We start from the raw sequence: 20,030 nt of genomic DNA, 5'->3' as shown, positions 1-20,030 counted from the left end.
GGGCCCCCGTCAGGGCGGGGCCTTGGGTTGTCGCCCCGCCCCCTCCTAGCGCACACACCTTGTGTACCTAACTAGACGCATATAAACACTTGTTGAACAATGGTTTATGTATCTTTATTATTCTTTATCATCATTTGTAATAATGATATTAAACTGAAAAAAGTGCAAAGTGTTTGTCAGGACGGAGTGTGATTTCTCTTGAGGCACAAAAAGCACCATAACCTGCAGACTATGCTGCTGCTGCCACAGGATTTGAAAAAGTTCTGACCAAAGCATCAACAGCAGAGATTGTAACCTCATTAGTGTACAAACTTTTTAAAAAGCCATCACTAACAAAACAGTTTAACAAAGTCTATTCATATTCTGCAAAAACGCAGCCATGCATACACATACATGCATCCCCTGATGTTTCAGTGTCCCCAGTTAACGCAGGAGTCATTAATTCTTCATAATAAAGTAGAAATACCAATGATAATTCAAGACTAGTACAGATCTATCACAGCCTCCTCAAATATTCTTTTTGCACAAATACTGTTATGGTGTAAACCTGGAGCAGACAACAGAGACTGCCCAATCAGTAGTCCCATTTAACATTATTACAATCTTCTCCCATCTCACCCAAAGTATTCCTCAAGTAAGGAAATTGCTAGCCAACTGATAAAAGCCTAGGAAATTAATGCTGGAGGGAGTGGAACAAGAAAATGATTATCAATATATCAGACACTGATACCTATAACAACCAAATACAAAGGCCACAGCAATAGGTCAGAAGAATTCAAATATCTGTTTATGAGACACTTAAACCTGTAATAGTCAAATACAATGGGGATGTTCTGGAGTTGATTACAATGACATAATGCAAACCCTCTACAGCCCTTGTTTTCAAACTTTTTCAAACAACTGCCACTTTCGAAAAGGTACCCGTTTTGAAAATTCAAACCGAGTATCATCTCCCAACCTAACCCCTAAGCACATATATATATATTTGTCTAGGATTTAGTCATGGTGCTTGGGTACCACCTGTCACTGAATCACGTACCAGTGGCGGTATGCGTACCACAGTTTGAAAACCAGGGCTCTACAGATCCATAACTCTGATAACTAATTCCTATAGAGAGAAACTTACTGACACTGAGTGCTTGCAGGTTACCTGTAAGCTACTTGTATGCTCCAATGTTTGCACTTCAATAAAAACTTGCCACAGATCCGGCCCACCCATAATGAGAATGTGACTTTCCATGTGGATTCAGGGCCTGGAATCACGTCTCACTAACCTTTATACAGACATTTCACTCATTCAGGTTCATACTCCCTTTCCATTTAGAGAGGTTCATTCTGAGTGAATATCGTCACTCAATTATGCCTTTTGCATGCAACATTTGTTTTGAATGGAAAAATGGAATGATGCAGAAATGATGGGGAAAAAATCCCTGTTCTAGATGGAATCTCTCTGTAACATGCAAACATGAAATGGTTATAAATCAACTAGTTCCTGCCACGACATTATTTTTTCAAGAAGGAAACTTTCAGTAGCAGATAGTTCAGTTCTATCCACTTGCTGATAGCAGAACATGACATTATAAGCAACAAACATACCAAGACCGAGCTGGAGTCAATAGCCAGTACACTTCTACTTATTATAAACATAAGCAACTGGGGACGACAACCACATTGAATATTTTTGTAACAGATAATGGCAGCTACACAAGCTTTTCTCAATGAAACATTAGTAATCAAGATAGCCAAATAGTGTTGAGATGGATTAATCTGATAGATCGGTAGATGATATATAGATGGACAGATGATATCTAGATGATCGATGATGAATGATTAAAAGATGACTAACAGATGGGTTTGCAACCTATGATGACATAAATGATACAAACCTGTCATTATCAAATACTACAGACCACATCTCTAAATAAAGTGTAGCTCTGTCTACATTGTCTTCCTCTATCTTGCTTAATGGGCATAGTGTGTGATTTGTTTGGGGTTGGCTTGTTTGGTGCTTGAGGGTGGGGGGTTCTCTTACATCACCTTAGTTCCTCTTCTTTATTTTTTTCTCTTTCCAGACCCCAAAACAAACATGGCAGAAGATGCCAGTTGTTACTCAGAAAATTTCTTCTTTTTTTAATTATTATAAGGTTAGAAAAGAATTTGTTAAAATAATGGAGTAATAAAATATAGATATTTCAAAAACTTCAACAGACATTATGAATAAAACAAAATTGACTTCAAATTCTTTCTCTAGCCTATATCCATTTTCTCTCCCCTCAGACAAAAAAACAAATTAGAAATCTTGTCCTTATGAAATCAAGAATGAGGGATTTGATATTGTTTGACAGATTAAAAGCAAACTTGGGGTTTACTGGTGAAGAACTAAAATTCTCATGAAACCCTAAAGCAACACGCTTTCTAATAGCATTACACATGCATTAAATTTTTAACAGTGGAGTTAGTGTCGCCACTGGAACTTCTTCGTGACAAGCCCTTGGGTGCATAGGCTGCCTCTTGCTCTTTGATGTCCGTTGCACGTTTGTAGTAGCGTGCTGCTGTCTCATAATCTTTCTGAAAGATGATAAATATCAAATCCTTCAGCAGTATTATAGAAAAATATACACAATTCAACTGCATCAGAAGACATCCAAGACACCATTAAGAAAGATACCCGTTTATATTTTAAGGCAATTAAATAATGTACCTGTTAATATTTTAAGAAAGGTAAGGTACCTGTTCATATTTCAAGACAGCTAAATTACGAAGAGTTTCAGCCACACGTGGGTGATTTGGTCCAAAGCTGTCTTCATATATTTTCAGTGCTCTTTCATAAAGTGGCTCTGCATCTGCATGCTTGTTCTGCAAAAATCCACATTCTAGTCCATCAAAATAATAAACAGGGTGCCAAAAAGAATCATGTAGCAGTTGATCAACGCAGTGACAAAAAAGTATCACACATTTGGTGTCCAGGATCAAATATGTTTTTGGCTTTATTTATGAAAGCTGAAGTTTCATACTCCCCCTCCCCCCAACATAAATATGTGCCAAAATCATGTCGCAACAGTTGTGACAGACTAGAAAAATCCATGATGACTACAGTGATGTGAATTGGAGTAGAACACGTGGCTGGGACAATAAAAGCTAAAAACATGTGACTTGAGAGCGTGACGGCATGAGAGGTACATGAGAGCTGCTCGTACTTGTTGAGAATATAGGACAGCCAGGCTGACCAGGCCTGTAGCTACTGATGGATGATGTTGGCCAAATGCTTTTTCTCTGATTTCCACAGCCTGAGTGTAGAGTGGTTCAGCCTTGTCCAGTTTGCCCTTGTAAACAAAACACAAAAGTCTAGTGAAGTTATTTCTCACAGAGTTTATCAATATATAGCTAAAGGTGATAAGGATTCAAAAATTATTACAGAAGCACCATATTCTTTAAAGCAAAAGAGGACAAAACTGATGAGTTGACACGATCAAGTCCAGAAAATAGCAGTGTGCTTTTACATGTTTATCTGCTATACATATTCATAAGCATAAAGGAAATGGCAGCTCATATTTTATTTACCTGCTTCTTGTACAACATTGCCAGATGTTTAATGATGGCTGCCACACCAGGGCTGTCCGGGCTGGAGTGCTGGTTGAGATAAACAATTCAATGTTGACAAAAGACAGACATTTATTGCCAGGGCTGGACTGTATGTGTGGGTGGGTGGGGGAAAGAATTGGTGTTTTTCGTGGAGCCAGCAACTAAGGCTATATCACGGCAAGGCAGCCAGGCCTGTAAACAGATGCCACGTGCAGAGAGAGAACAGCATGCACGAGACATAAGCTGAACCCGGGACAGCCAACCTTCACTGTATTGGTGACAGGAGCTAACCATTGCACCACCAGACCGCCCTTGTCAGGGCTGGAGTGCTGGTTCAGATAAGCAATTCAATGTTGACCAATGTTGACATATTTATTGTCAGAGATCATGTGTTGATTTAGATAATGATTCAAAATTTGCCAAAAAAAAAGCATTTCTTGTCATGAGAAAAAGGGCGAAATAAAAGTAAAAGGTTGCTGTCCACAATATGATGTTGGTTGTTGATGTTTAACACTGTGTCAGCAGGAAATCCATATGATCATAAGCCCCCCCCCCATCTTTACTAGTAAACATTCTATGAAATAAGCTTTTAGAAAGATAGAGGAATAAATGACTAACGTAAGAGACCAATTTTGGAATAAATGAACAAAAATGAAACATTTTAATATAATTCAAAATGTTTCATCCAATAAATGATACTTGAAAAGATATTACCTTGGTGCGGATCTTTAATGCTCGCTCATAGAGAGGCTCAGCTTTGTCATACTGCTTACGATCATTGTACAGTGCTGCCAGATTGTTTAGTGACTGGGCAATGTCTAGGTGATCCACACCCAACACACTCTCCCGCATCTCAAGAGAACGTTTGAAAAATGATTCTGCTGTCCTGATAACAAACAGAAAAATCACTGTTTCAAGGTGTCCATTAAAGCACAGTTTTAAAAAAAGAAAAAAAAAAGAAGTTAACCTTTGTCTAACAAGACTAATTTGTTTGATACTGTACTGGTCACACCTTCTCAAAACACTAGCTTTAAAAGTTTCTGCTAAGACAGCCTGAAAAAGAAGTGCTTATGCTGTAAATTACAGATATGTGAAGCTATATACTAGCGACTAATTCTCCTCTCTACCATAATAAAATTTATTATAATTATAACAGGTACAAGTATACAGAGCTGAGTTATTTTGCTGTTGATAATTTTCCTTGGAATTTATTTCTAAGAAAAGAAAAGTTAAATTTTCAGCCAATACACTGATGAAAATCTTTGATGAAATATATAATATTTTGATGATGTTAAGGTTATGGAGAGATCAACTATGGTACACAATGATTCGCCACCAAATACACAATTACAATCATGTTTGTGATCATGCCTTGATAATCAACAGGCGGAAAAGTAAATTCCTTTTATTTTTAAATTCTTCATAAATTTTAGTGATGTTTACAATAATAGCCATTTTTTTCAGGAGCACAAAGTATTAAGATGAACTTTATTCAGTATGGAAACCACTTTAAAAGCTTAAGATGCAAAAATAATTATGAATATAAACAAAAGTATAAAGTATTAACAGACTTCATACTGAGATGAAGCACTTAAAATAAAAACTTTGTATAGCTGTGAGTGACCGTTTTACATATTGGACACCTTCTAAGATTAAACCTAGTGATTTTGGTCAATGAACCAACTGATTATACCTGACTAGTCACTGTGAGAGCTGTTCTCGTCACAGCCTTACCCCTGCATACCTGTCTGACCTACAGACACCTTACTACCAGAGTCGCCCACTTTGGTCTAATTGTGTTGCCCTCCTGTCCGTGCCTTGCATCTGATGGCTAATGCACGTTTTCCTTCTCAAGCCAAGCTGTTTGGAATTCTCTGCCTCTTTCTCTTCAAACTGTATCTATGCTCAAAGCCTTTAAATCCAATCTCAGAACTTATCTCTTTAGGAAATATCTTGCATAATCAGGCATACTAGTTCACTTATTCCTCAGTTCTTCATCTTCATCCATGCATTATGTTCATGTTTGCCATGAGGTCATCTGTTTGCTGATGTTTATGCTTCTGGTATGGTTGACTGTTGATTCATTTCAAGTCTTTCGTGTGCAGTACATTGAGCTCATATCCATGTAGGGAAATGCAATTTATATGTAATTGACTCACTCAATATTATTTTGAAGGTAATACAGCACCCCAAGTTCATTAAGGGTCCGTGCCAAATCAGCCGAGTCAGGGCCCATGGCTAATTCTTCCAGCTGAAGTGCTCGTCTCTGGAGGGGATCAATTCTATGCTGACTCTAGAAACAGATTTCAAATTCAGAATGTTTCTTTCTTTATCTTTTGTATCCTCTATTATTCTGTATTTTAAAAAAAATACAAAAATTGTAAATAAGAGAAACAATGGAAAGCAACATCACCCTCAACTTCTATTGTCAAAAGTATCTAAGGCCACCATATTGTCACATGAAACATACCATTTTTGGTGGTAAAATTTCTTTCTACGAGTACTTACAAGATGACATGACAGCTAGCTCCCTCTTACCTCCCCAGAGTGGGTTCCAGACTCAGCCCAGGCAAAAGACTGCTCGCTGGTGTGACAGATGGAGATGGGAGGGGGCTAAACTGAATTCATGTCCTATTGTTCTGTGGTCATTCGACCGAAACAGGTTTGGACAGCTGGATTTGAGGTAGTTAGAGGCTGATCTCTACCTAGTCATGTCATTTGGTACAGTACGAAGAGGAAATGTCAAAGGTCACACATACAAAGAGGAATCCCTGCACACTCCCATATAAAACAACCCACTCACAGCAGATCCTTGTGGAGTCCTGATCTTCTTCTTGATAGACAGGGCTCGCTTCTTGAGAGGGTCAGCTACATCATGTCTGTAGACAGTATAGAATACAGCACCTTACTTCTTACATGAATTACACTGACATGCATGTATGTATGTGTACATGTTAACGTCCAAGAATTTGTGTTCTACCTTTCGGTGTGCAAATATGTATGTATGTGTAGAAATTCTGGCTTATTAAAAGTACAGAAACATTTTGAGTATACTCGTTAACAGTAATCTACATTGATAGAAGGCACAAAGTCTGCCTTGTCTTCAGACCACACTTTTCATGTCCACAAGGGTTGGGGGGAAAAAACTGGTGTCTTATGCCAAGCCAGCCATATCACTGAAAAGCAACTAGCCCTGTAATTTCATGTCCGCAAGCTCCACCACCTTCTATTCAATGCCATACAGCCTTATCAAGTTCATTGTTCTTTACAAATGATATTAATTATAACAACAATAATAATAGTCACAATAGGGAGAAATTCAAGAAACCAACCCAGACAACAGAAAGGTAAGGGGATCAAGCGTGGAAAGTCTGCAAAATTAAGATAAATGCATAAATTATGGAAAAAGAAATTGCGGAGACAGAAGAAAAAGGAGGAGCAGCTTTGTTTGTCTGTGACACATTTCACTGTCAAAGATTTACACTTTAGATCTGCAATAGTTTGTCATCTGAAATCTACTCACTTGTCTTGCTTTTGATACAGTACAGCCAGGGAGTCCAGCTCCTTGGCCACCAAATGATGATCTGATCCAAAAGCATCCTCAAAGATGTCCAGCGCCTGTCTATACAGAAGCTCTGCTGTGGCAAACTTACCCCACTGGGCATGCAGGCCTGCAAGCTGGTGCAGTGAGCCTGCAATGATAGGATGGTCTGGGTCCACAGCAGTCTCACGTACTTCAAGCGCACGCTGTAGTGCAGGCAAGGCCTGAAACATGATTCCAAACACAGGGCGTTTTATGTTTTATGTTTATGTTTTAGAGATCATTTTTATGAGTTTCATACTTATTGAAGATAATTACACATACAGCTATACTAGGGATGGGCAAGGATTTTTTTTGTTGTCCTGAACATAAGTGTGCATAACATGTGTCTGTAATTTACTTTGTGTATGAGTGAATGTATGTTGTAGAAGTGAGCATGTTAGTGAGAAGTTACATGCGAATATGGGTTCATGGTTGTCAGTGATTCAGTCTGCATATTATTTCTGTAAAGTACTCTATGAAAATCATTGGAAAGTGCTATAAACAATCTTCATTATTATTATCATTTATCTCAGTCACCTGAAATCTCAACCACCCGACATCTTTAATTAATCATAAATGGAGATGATACTGGGTACATTCATTAACACACCTGGTTGAGAAGACCAAGATCTTTCAGGAAACGCCCCAATATCTCATACATGTCAGCAATTTTTGGTAAAGTAATTTGTCCATCTGAAATAAAGATAAAAAATGATGGATAATCCATCTATGTTTGATCAGCACATTCTCAGTCTGAAGACATTTCTGTATGTAGCTACTTGTATAACTATTCTCACTGCTGACATGTTACTTACTATCCTCCAATGTCTTCACAGCAGTGAAGTAAGCCTCAGCCATGCTGGCCTGGTCCTTTCCAATGTACTGCCAGTAAGAGATGAGCTCTGCACACCGACCTCTGTCACACACATTGCATGGTGAATCAGACTTGCCTGTCTCTACAACTCTCTCTCTCACACACACACACATATACAAACACACACTCTCTCTCTTACCACTCAGATGACCACATCTAGCATGACTACATCCCGTCTCAAGACAGTTGTCCATCCCTTAACAACCAAATGACTCTTTTTGTCAATAAACCAGCAACAGGTAATGAAAATTCAGTTTTTTTATACAAATTATAGATGGAATACAGAAAGAAAACCTCACAAAATGAAAAGATAACTTGCTGTGGAAAATTTGATTATCCACCATTAAAATAAGCATTGAGAATGCTTCAGTCAGGTGGTACAAACCTCAAGATGATAATGTGATGATGTTAAGTCTCGTTCAAATAGAATTATTGGCATTACTGCTAAAATTTATGCTGCTAATGGTGTTTTCATGTCTTGTGTGATAAGGCACTTGGGACAACCCATGAGATGATGCTGCAGTCACATGTTCTTGCAACCGCCAGCCACTCCAGTCATCATGATCCTTTTCTTCTATCTCCTCCTCATTGTAATCAATTATCACTTTCAAGCTTATAATCTAGAGGCTATTATAACCACAAACTTTTCTTTCTGATCAGATGTACAAGTGTTGAAAAGGATGTTTCTTTGTGTTTTATGCCATGCCAGCAACTAAGACTATATCACAGTGAACTGAAATAGATGCCCAAAACATCAAACGTGTTTCACATCAGATATCACAAGGTCTCACCTTGCATACAAATGTTGAAATACACTGAGATTTAAGATACAGGCATGGAGAGTCTCCTTGTCCCCCTCTTGTTTTAATAGCCAGGGCAGCTCCTCTGAGACCCGAGTGGTCACAAGACCTGATCTGTTCACAGCAATCAGGCAAACATTTGGCATACAGAGAAATGCAGCATGAGTAGTCACATGACCTGGTCTGTTGATATACAGAGACATGCGACTTATTTGACTGCCAAGTCATCATACATTCTCTCAAATTATATCTCAATCTTCATTAAATTTTAATTTTAAAAAATTACATGAAAATCAAATACTGAAATCAATACCTCTAAAACACACACATGCAATAAAGGGACTTACTGCAGATTGCTGCCAAAGAAGTTAATTAGGTCCTGTCTTATTGCATTCAGAGACGGAGAATCCGCCTGCTGAAAGCAAAACTCATTCACAGCTTCCTGAGCCTGCAGAGACCAAGAGAAGCACTTGTATGTCTAATAAACCTCCACTGATCATGCTTCTTGATGAGTCTAATCTTGAGGCTAAAGAAACTCCAGTGATAGCAATAAGGTTATGAGTTTAAAGAGCCTCCAATGACAGAAAGGGGCTCTGTAATTTGTATCATAAAAATTCAGTGCTCAGTCTGCAGCAAAAATGATAATTGATTATTTTTTTTGTTACCAAGCTAAACAAGCCTGCAATTATCAAACAGGGCACTTTCAATCTAAAGATCTAAGTCTGAATATGACTGTTGTGTCTAAGCTGATTAATGTAAATGCTAAAAGAGGCTTATAATGTACATCAAACCTTCTGGATAGACAGCAGTGTAGAACCATCAACTCACCTCTTGGTGAGCAAAAGTCAGTAGACCCCCTTGGTACTTAAGAATGAGGTGTAAAGACAAGTAATGGAAAACCACACAAAGGTGAGAAGTGTTCAGTCCTGGAACTAACTCCAGGAGCTCATTCTCATGCATGCCACAGCGACTGGCACTGAGGTAGCACAGTACCTGCCCAACATCACAGCATGTACAAGTGGTGACAAAAAGTTAAAAAAGAAAAAGAAATGATGCAAAGAAAGTATTAATAAATTAATGACCAAGAGACAAAAATCTTACTACAATGACAAGAATGCACTAAAACAAAATGTCAATGACATGAGCAAAACAATCACAGATAATAACCACAACCATATCAAAAGCAACTTCAAGATATTTCTGTGTATGAACTTAAATTTTTCTGAGACACAAACAACCTAACATTTAGTAGTATATGGGCTCAAAATACAGGCAAGAAACAGAAATATGTTCAAGTCAGTATTTTCATAGGAAAAAGATAAATCAATAATATCGGAAGAAATCAAAATGAAAGATGGGCAGTACATAAAAGCCATTTTTAAAAACTACCTTCTGAAACTGTCTTTTGGACTCGGGGATCTCTAGCTGTGATGGAAGAAGTTCCAAAATGCGGCAGAACAGACTGCGAGAGTCAGTAGAGTTGAGCTGGTAAGATAGGTGTTTGGTCATCTCTGTTTTGTTGATACTGTATAACCACACACACTCTCTTAGATTACCCATTTAGCTTTTTCTATATTTTTTGTATCATTATGGTTTTGGGTATGTCTGGCAAAATCAAAGCGTACTATTTAAGAAATGCTAAATTAGAAATGCTTTAATCAGATTTAGACTAGGTGTCTCTTTAATAAAAGTCCTTACCCTTAGGCATGTATGCAATAGGCTACCTTCTGATTTCAACTATTTTATACAGATATAGATGAAACAGAACTTCATTTCATGTTTATCTGTCTGAGGTACACTGTTTTTCGAGAAATATATACCTTTGAAATTTTATAGAAATCCATCCATGTTTAAGTTAATGATGCTACTCAACAGCAGTTGTAACATAGTGCTTGACATTTTAAAGGCATTAGAAATATGAAACAATGCTCTGTAACTATATCTAAGTTTATAAATATGTCTATTTTTTGGGTATGTTTTATAAAAATTACAAGAGTGATTACTACCCCCTGGTCTAAGTAATAATTTGTTAATTTGTTCTCTCTCTAGCTCTTTATTTTTAGTTTATTTTATGTCGCATTTTAGTACTCATATCGATGTGCTTTGATAGACAACTATATAACGCACCCAGTTTCCAAATGAGCCACAAAAAGCTGATGAAGAATGGCCAAAACCACACTAGAGATCTAATGCATCACTGGACATGTTCCATGATTAACATTCACAAGTCAATTATCATGCCTGACATGTAGCCACCTGGACCACCATAAACACGCCTGTTACAGCCTCATCTACTCAGCTTTCTTGGATTACTACCTAGCAGTGGATGAAAGTAAACTATGATTTTAAGTAGCTTATATATTATTGTATTATTATCTAGATGTGTTATTTATATGACAAAAATTTTAACTTTAAGAGAGTACCTCCTCCTTGTCAAAAGTTTATTATGAGTTTATTGTAAAAGTTTACTATAATGGAAAAATATGTGACCATTAGCTTAATGCTGAAGCAAAAAGTCTTGCAGGATCGAAATTAATTAAGGCACTGCAGAACTGTGCATTAAATCTAACACCAAAGTTGCTGGTAGAGAAGATTTAAGTATTGTCAGAGAGGTGTGTTTCATGCTGTCCTATCCAAAGTCCTTTGTTCAGGAAACAAATACATTATGACCAGGACAACCAAAAATCCAACTGATTTGTTGTTGTTGAAAGAATGCGTGTGTCCAAAGTGAGTATAATTTATTAACACTAGCTTTACATTCAGTCTTTATGTCTAAGTCTGCATGCTTCCATGCCCTCACCTTGCCAGATGTCTGGCCAGAAGCATAATGTAGAGAGGGCACGATGTAGGCAGGGTCCGGCAGTGAGTCAGGATTCGTGACTCTGATTCTGCATCTACTCTGGCATCCAGCATAGCCAGCTCAGCCCGTAGCAGCTCACGAATGTTCTTTGTACCAAGACAACCCAGGTTGAGGGTTGGCCAGGAGCGCCAGGCTTGCGGGCAGGTTGTCTCCCCTACAGACACAATAACCCGTGCATCCACGGGTAGGGGATCCAACAGCCATTTAAGGTGAACTTCAGCTTGCTGAAATAAAATGCAAGCAGCATAAGAAGAAAGTAAACTTCTCGATGTTAACATGAGAAAAGAAAACTCACAGGAAATCTAAGGACTAATAATAATAATAACAAAATTATAATACATGTACTAATAAATGTATAATTATTGGTATACCACATAACATCATGCTCTAAGCACTAATCAAGTATGAATGTTAGAAACTGTACAACAAATGAAAGCAGTTTAAGTTACAGATGACAATGAAAAATAGCCAGACTGAAACTTATGTAATAATTTTAGGTCAACAGGAATATTTCCATAATAATCCAGAAAGATGGGTAATAATTCATGTGATAACAAGTTTCACAAAACATCTGCCTCGCTTGCTTTACACACATTTTAGCATAACTAAGCATTGTTGCTGGCCATGCAAATGTTGGCAGAAAATGTGGCTGAACTGGCTTAATTTTTAATGGAATGGTAAACTAAATAACCAGGATGTTATAAAACATGACAAAGTAAAATATATAAAATATAACCATCAATAAAAGTAACTACATTTCCAAAAGTTACAGCCATCTAAAAATAAATTAACAAAGATAGTTTTATTTCTTTAATTCTGACTATGAATTCTGATGAATGTATAAAAGTCTTCATCAACTCACAGGAAACCTGTCAACAGAATCCAGTACAAGGATCACTCCTCCTGGAGACTTTGCAGATACTTTTTCCAGCCAACGAGGGAATTCTTCAACCAAACGTACAGGGTCACAGGTCAAGGCAGGAGGATTGCTCACATGCTGCATCAGCTGAAAAAAACAGTCAAAGCCAATCACAGGCACCAACAGATGAATGGAAGGATGATCATTCAAAGGGACTGACAAGTGACATGCAACAAAAGACAAAAGAAATGCCAGTAAAAAGCAGTCAACTAGTTGAACACACTAAAACCAATGCAAATAAAATGAAAACCTGTCAAAAACACCACAAAATAACTAATCTAGTATCTAATATTAGTGCCCAAAAGCAAAAGCCATAGCTCACCTGTGCTGTCAGGCGACGTATCATCATAATAGGATCGGCATTGAGCGAGTCAACAAAGTGATACAGCACTAATAAACTAGAACTCTTTTCCTGCTGTAACTGCACCCTAGAAAAAAACACAAACATAATTTCAGACAGGAAAGCAGATAAAAAAGGCAGTTGATTTAAGCTCCCACACACTCCCCCTTCCTTCCACCAACACACACACGCACACACACTAACCACTGAGCTAGTAGAAGTGACCGTCCTAAGCCTAAAGAGCGGCTAACCAACACACAAAAACTCTTACCATCGAGCTAGAAGAAGTGACCGTCCTGATCCCGAAGAGCCACTGACCAGTAAAGGAGGTACAGGACCTGCTGCTGCCACATGGGCGGTCAGCTGCTCATAGAGCTGTTGACATACGTCAGAGATTTAAGACTTGCAGTATAACACAAAGCAACTACACAAAACAATTTCACAAAACAATTAACTACTAACAAACTATCTGATGCTTTTAGGATTGCTAACAAAAAATCTTCAAATCTGACAGTGTGCATGATGTTATGAAATACATTATAAATGATATTTAAATCATCATATACGTTTACAGCTTCTTAAACACAATTTAATACATGTTATTCAAAAGTTCATGACATGTGTGTACCTCCAGAACAATGTAGAATAAAACCCATACCCTGCAGAAATGGCCAAACAGCACACAGTAAATTAATATATCTTAACTCATTCAATATAGTTGAGCTATAGCTATGAAGAAGTTTGCATTTGTGGAAGTGAACTGAATAGGAAGAGCTTAGAATCCAAATTTGTTACTGGAAAACAAAACTCAACAACTGAACAATCAAAATTAAAGAACTGGTTGGCAGATGACTCACTGACCATGAGGTTGATGTCAGGAGGCAGACTTAATCCCTGATGTATCTTTAACAGCCAAAATAAAAATCCAAACAAACAAAAATGTGTAAATTATTTTTCAAAGTTACAACTCTCTAGTCATGAGTCATGCAAGATGGATGCATCCCTAACACTGTGAAAGCCAGAGTCTCATCTGGCTAGTATATATGCTAGAATATAGGATAACAACTTAAAATGCCTCACCTTTTCAAATCCAAGTTCACAGCTAGCATGGACTGCATGATTGAGAGCTTCCACCTGCTGGTAGTCCTCATGCGGGTCCCACACACCCCCACCAAACACCACTCCCCCCTCCATGTACTCTGCCATTCCCACATCATCGCTGCCGTTAACCTCCCGGCCCTCCATACCAAGCTCCTAGAGAAAAAAGCCACCATGAAGCACATTACAACAAACATAATAAGCACACTATGGTGCGCTTCATGACCAGAAAAATAACAGCAGTGGACAAGAACGTAACAACTACAAAATGCAGCATTATCATGCAAATGACGAATGCCAATTCCAAATTTAAGAAGAAAATCTTCCTTCAAAGAATTATACTTTGACTTCAGTTACAGGTTGTGCAGTCAAGTGATGTTGTATAGTATAGTTACTCCAACTCATCAAAGTTGTATAAAGTTCTGAACTTAATTTTTTTTTTAATTTTTCAGCAACTTTTTCCATCATTAAGGCAAAATTTACATTTTCTTCTGGTTCACTCAAAACCTAGAGTTCATTTAGATCAATAACAAATGACATTAATGCTAGTACTTACAGCTTTGATTACCTTCTCCACTTCATTTGCCGTCAACTCCATGGTCTTGGCAGCCAGTGAAACACCAGTAACAATCTTGGCATTCCCGCTTTCCCTGATCTTGACACGCAGCTCCTGACATTCAGACAGACTTGCCCTAGATTGAGAAACACAAAGTTGACAGCATACAACATGAACAGTGGCAGACAGTGTCAGTGGCAGGTGAACTGGCCTGTAACTTCTCTATTGGTCTGCCCACTTATGCAAACTTATGCATACAGCTTGGTCCAGTTCTGATGTACAATTTATGTTTTCGCATGCATTTTAGACATACTATTTTATAAGCATCAGGTTGGGAAATATCCTTTTCTTAAAGTTATAAACTACTATATAGTTATAAACTAGCTATATTTTAACAATCATTTTTCCCAAATCCAAGGAAATTATGCAAATATTTATGAAAGTATAAATGTTCACATGTGTTTCAGAAATGTGTCTGAAGGTATTATGACTATTATAAGTAGCCATATTCTGGAACACAATGCTGACACAGAAAAAAGTAAGATAAACATACAGACACTAATTTCATGTATTCTCTGTGTAGTCACTACTAAAAATATGTTACTGCCCATTGCTACCCAAGTGCACCATATCTCAATGGAGGCCTCTTGTCTCATCACAATGCCCACCTCTTGTTGTCTAGAAGACAGAACACAGCTGGCTTCTTCCCAGGATTGTCCAAATGTCCAAGTTTTACTTCAAAATTTAAAAATCTGAAATAAATTTCAGTAAAAACCTGATTAATATATAAGTTTGAGCTTTCAGTATGCTTTTCATTATTCATGCAGAACACTGTAAGCCAGCGGTTCTCAAACAGTGGGGCGCGCCCCCCTGGGGGGAGCGCGACGTGCTTTCAAGGGAGGCGCGAAGGTGGTCATTTTTTAAAAGTTTCTTATACCGGTATTAGCGAAATTAGCTTACATTGCTGGCTGAGGGGGGCGCGCAGACGTACCTTTGTTCGTCAGGGGATGTCACAAGTAAAAGGCTGAGAACCGCTGTTGTAAGCTGTCTTGTTCCAGAAGTTTTGGTAAAATACTGGTGAAACATGATAGAATGTAGGAACATCTGAGCCACCTGTTGTGCAAGGAATAGAGGGTGGAGAGGGGAGGAGGAAAGAAGTCAACGGCTAATGATAACCAGTTTCTGCTTGATCATACAGCTCCATGTGTTACCAACCTGTGACTAGTGGCTCCCAAAAGGCACACAAACAGAGATGCCAGTTCGATCTGCTGACGTCTCATCTTCTGCATTAGATCTTCCTGCTGTATAAGTGTGCATGTGTACACACACAAACACAAACCATTTCAGTTGTATATAGTAACATTCAAACACATGCTGTTCATGTAAGCATTCCCTCTGCAAATATACACATATAAGTATTCCTTCTGCACACACATAAATACACATGCAAATATATGAGAGATTTGTTGAAAAAAATTTGAACTGCACTGTGTTTACAAAACTATTCCACCTCAAAGCACTCAGGCCAAAAAGAACTCAACCTACACAAGGTGACAACTTGTCGGGTGGACAAGAAAGGTAGACTATCACCAGATCCCGACCCTCGTTAATGCACAGTGACCTCAACTTGACAAGGTGCTCCTGCAATAAGATATACTTCTTGTATAATATCTTACTAGACCTGGATACTGATTTACCCCAGCATACCTTTCTAGTTATACACAGTCCTCACACTGTACTTCCCAGGTACCCTCAGCATGTGGCTTGAACAACTCATTAAAGCTATTGGCCTGTATACTGATGTCTAACAATCTGATGTCTACCTTTCACGTTTTATGCAAGACTCTTATCAGAAACATTAAAAATATACAGTGGAACCTCGGTTAACGAACGCCTCGGATAGCGAATATTTCGGATAATGAACAAAAATTTCGTTAAAAGTTTGTCTCGGATAGCGAACAAAATGTCGGATAACGAACAGCCACGTGAACCACACGTGACCGACCAGCATGTCATCATTCGCGCTCGAGACACAGTTACAATTCGGTCGTTCCTTACCTGTGCGCATCCTTCTTATTTAGTGATTTTTGTGCTTTATTTTAATAAGATAATCCTTAATCATGGCTCCAAAGAAGATTAAGAGCAATTAATAGTAGTGAGGTAATGACAGGGAAGCGGCCAACAAATGAATTGAAAAAGGAAATGATTTCAAAGAATGAAGGCGGCATGCGTCTGTCGGATATGTGATGTTGTATTACCGAAGAGTTTTACAAAAAAGGAAGAAGGAGCAGACACTGGACAAGTTTTTTCCTTGAACCTCAAAGCTACAGAAAAGGGAAGTCACCCCTGATGTTATAATGTCATGTGTGCTCATGGAGGGGGAATCCAAGCAGTAATTACACCCTTTCCTCCCCACACCTGCTTCCAACCACGCCGTCAAAACGGCAAGTTTTCTGATGTTTAAATGCTTTCATTAATGTTTTTTATTTAACTTCATTTAATCTGCATTATAACTGTTCTCATTAAAACAAATACCTATATAGCCTGTAACTTTCAAATATTAGCGAGTCAACAGGGGCTGGGAACCAATTAAATCTATTTCCTTTATTTCTTATGGAAAAAATTGTTTCGGATAACGAACATTTCAGATAACGAACAACTTTCCAGAACGGATTAAGTTCGTTAACCGAGGTTCCACTGTACTTGATTACAACTTATTAAAGGTTAGCAGTAGATAAGGGAAACTAGGCTTCTGCATAGACTTAAAGGAAACATTTGTAAAGCTTGCAAAATATGCTATCTCCAGGTAGGTTTTTTCCCCCACTTTTTTTTAAAGACTAATACTAATGTTAGGACTAATCAAATCTCTTTTATAGAGTGGCCTACATTCAAAAGCAGGTCCACTTCTGTTGCAAGGTCTTTAGTTGAAGCAATGTAGATGCGCAGTGTGCTGCTGATGGCGTACTGTGGAATGCTGGGAATGATGTGCACCATGTTTGCCAGGGCAGCACACCAATCCTCTGTGTACACAAATATAAAGAACCATTGAGGGTCCTCCCTTAAAATGCAAAGTACCACACAGTATTCTCAAGAAAAGCAGTCAGTTGTTACTACCATCTTCTGAACAATAACTAAATGTGCTTACGCATAATATATACATATATACAATTAGCTCTTACAGGCAAGAAAGAGTCAAAGTCACTTGGCATGCCCATACTAGTCTCCAGACAACTGCTCTCACTCCTGTAATAATCTCCAGACAAGTGTGTTATTGCATGAAGTAACGGTCATACCTTTGGTGACATTGGTGAATGGGCCTTCCATCTCCATCAGCGTAGAAACAAACTCTGGGCCTCGCAGGAAGGCTGGCTGGTGAAGCTGAGCTGTACTGCCAAGGGATGGCTCACTCTCTAACACTGTCCACCAATCACCTGGGTTGGCATTTCCTGCACATATAAAGACAATAATAAAAACAAAACAAAAACTGTTTTAGGGTCGAGTGTGAAAGGCTGAACTTCTAGAACCCCTTCCTTATCTCTCCCAACTCCTCTAAGCTGAACCATTCTTTCCTGCCCCAGAGTACAAAGACTTTCAAGTACAAAGACTTTCAATCACATCTATCAGCTAATCATTCAGTCACTCATCCCATGACCAGTACCTGTTGTTGGGGGGAGCACATGGATAGACACAGCAGCTGACAAGGCTCACCACTGTTTTGGGCGATACCAGGTCCTTCATAGGATGGCCAGTCCAGTCTGTTAAATATTTCTCTAGGTACCTCCAATAAACAAACCTGCTGGAGACTGCTAATTCTTGATGCCCCTCACACAAGCAGACCAACCTGTGAAATGGCTACATAAAGGGACTGTACAGGGTTAAATCAGTACTGCGTACAGCTGCACCATGCCACAATAACACAAAATGAAGATAGTATATACTAGCTGTACACAGTACAGAGAATTAAAATAATACACAATTATACCTAGATCCACCAGCCCAGACCGTGATGCTGTGTCTGCATCTTCAGCAAGGCCATGCATCAGCTTAGACAGTCGGCTCTCTATCTCTCGCTTGGCTCGAAGAAGATTTTGTATCTCACTCTCCTTTGTCTCTCGAAACAGCTGTTTAATAGTGACAATAATAATAAAACAATTACATCAGTTTAATGATGTTCATAGAAATTACAAAGCAGAAGGATAAAAGGCAGAACTGATGAAGACATGAACAAATTACATGGAGAACAAATCACACTCTGACACTCTTAATCAACACCAACCCACACCAAGCCAGTCCTGCTATTACTCTTCTGCAAACATCATCAAAGAAACAAAGGCTAGAAGTAGTGTAACTGGTAAAGCCCCTTCTCAAATACTAGTACTACCAAGTATTCACATACCTTAAACTGCCGTTGCACTTTATCCCGGTCGCTTTCAAATGCTGCAGCCCTGGCAACTGCCTCCTGCTCGGCCTCAAGAGCTGCGTCTCGTTCTGCTCGCATGCGTGTGCAAGTCTTCTGAAGAGCTAACAGTTCTGCCCTTAATCGTTTGTTTTCCATCTCTAGCTTCTGTTCTTTTTTCTGCATGTTTGCTATATCATTCTCTTTGTTGAGACGATACATTTCAAAGTCTTTCTTGATTCTCTCAACTTCAGGATTCTCCAGGTCTACAGAAAGTGCAGAACGCAGACTTCCACCCTTTGGTTTGCGCCCCAGTGAACCTACACTACGTAGTCCCAGCTTGCCCCTGGGTTTCATTTCAATGGGAATTCTTTTGATGACACCATGTCCATTGCCTTCTAGATCCGACCCCAAGATGTCATCATCATCCTGAGATCGCATGAAAGAACCGCCAGCACCCATGGTGATGTTTTATTGTTTTTCAAGTCACTTGCTTTTTGCTAATTATCTTCATATTCAGTAACTCACCTAAGCATAGCATTGGTGAGACTTTCATCATTCTTGATAGAAAATTTATTTTTCGCCTTATTACCTGTCTCCCAGGCTTCTAATGGGTTGCTACCTGTCGATACACAAATATTGGCCAAACTTTAACATGAAGTACATATGAATTCGTTAGACTGCATTGAGACATTCTGATTTCATCAAGGCTTACTTATAAGGTTTTTTCGTTACAGGTGATATCTTTCCCACTGTCAACATATCTTTACATTTTCTACTGTGCGCTATTGCTAAGTGGTACTCATAGTGCTGCTCGCAGTGGCAACTTGGATGATTCAAGTGAAAGTCCGATTGTAATGTGCTTATCATCTCTACTTATTCTGATCACTTGCTAAGGTGCATTGTTCGTTGATGTTTATTCGACAACTAAATTAATGTAAGGAGAAATATAAAATATACAAGCATAGGATGGGTGCTGAGAGCACAGAGGTCTGTGGCTGAAGTATTTCTAACTACAGGCT

The 20,030-nt window shown here is 38.6% G+C and overlaps 1 protein-coding gene across 2 annotated transcripts; it reads right to left on the bottom strand.

Moving 5' to 3' along the window:
- Nucleotides 1-95: 95 nt before the first annotated feature.
- On the bottom strand, nucleotides 96-20,030 carry LOC112571013 (nephrocystin-3-like). 2 transcript variants are annotated; one of them, XM_025249794.1, is made up of 27 exons: nucleotides 19,009-20,030; nucleotides 18,595-18,733; nucleotides 17,906-18,058; nucleotides 17,499-17,632; nucleotides 16,158-16,253; nucleotides 15,828-15,913; nucleotides 15,281-15,364; nucleotides 14,613-14,748; nucleotides 14,039-14,212; nucleotides 13,230-13,333; nucleotides 12,941-13,046; nucleotides 12,562-12,705; nucleotides 11,640-11,923; nucleotides 10,229-10,364; nucleotides 9,668-9,832; nucleotides 9,187-9,287; nucleotides 8,831-8,953; nucleotides 7,981-8,081; nucleotides 7,776-7,858; nucleotides 7,106-7,347; nucleotides 6,386-6,461; nucleotides 5,742-5,875; nucleotides 4,297-4,468; nucleotides 3,562-3,630; nucleotides 3,198-3,323; nucleotides 2,731-2,856; nucleotides 96-2,568 (listed from the first exon to the last, which is right to left on the bottom strand). In XM_025249794.1, exons 1-27 carry the CDS (start codon nucleotides 19,468-19,470, stop codon nucleotides 2,425-2,427), a joined length of 3,900 nt encoding a protein of 1,299 aa, XP_025105579.1. In that variant the 5' UTR covers nucleotides 19,471-20,030; the 3' UTR covers nucleotides 96-2,424. The 2 variants fall into 2 exon arrangements, with proteins under 2 accessions (XP_025105579.1, XP_025105587.1); XM_025249802.1 differs by lacking the exons at nucleotides 96-2,568; nucleotides 2,731-2,856; nucleotides 3,198-3,323; nucleotides 3,562-3,630 and adding an exon at nucleotides 3,641-3,911.

This window comes from Pomacea canaliculata, linkage group LG1, assembly GCF_003073045.1.
Source record: "Pomacea canaliculata isolate SZHN2017 linkage group LG1, ASM307304v1, whole genome shotgun sequence".
In the NCBI taxonomy this organism is placed as follows: Eukaryota; Metazoa; Mollusca; class Gastropoda; order Architaenioglossa; family Ampullariidae; genus Pomacea; species Pomacea canaliculata.
This window is presented reverse-complemented; position numbering and strand designations above follow the sequence as displayed.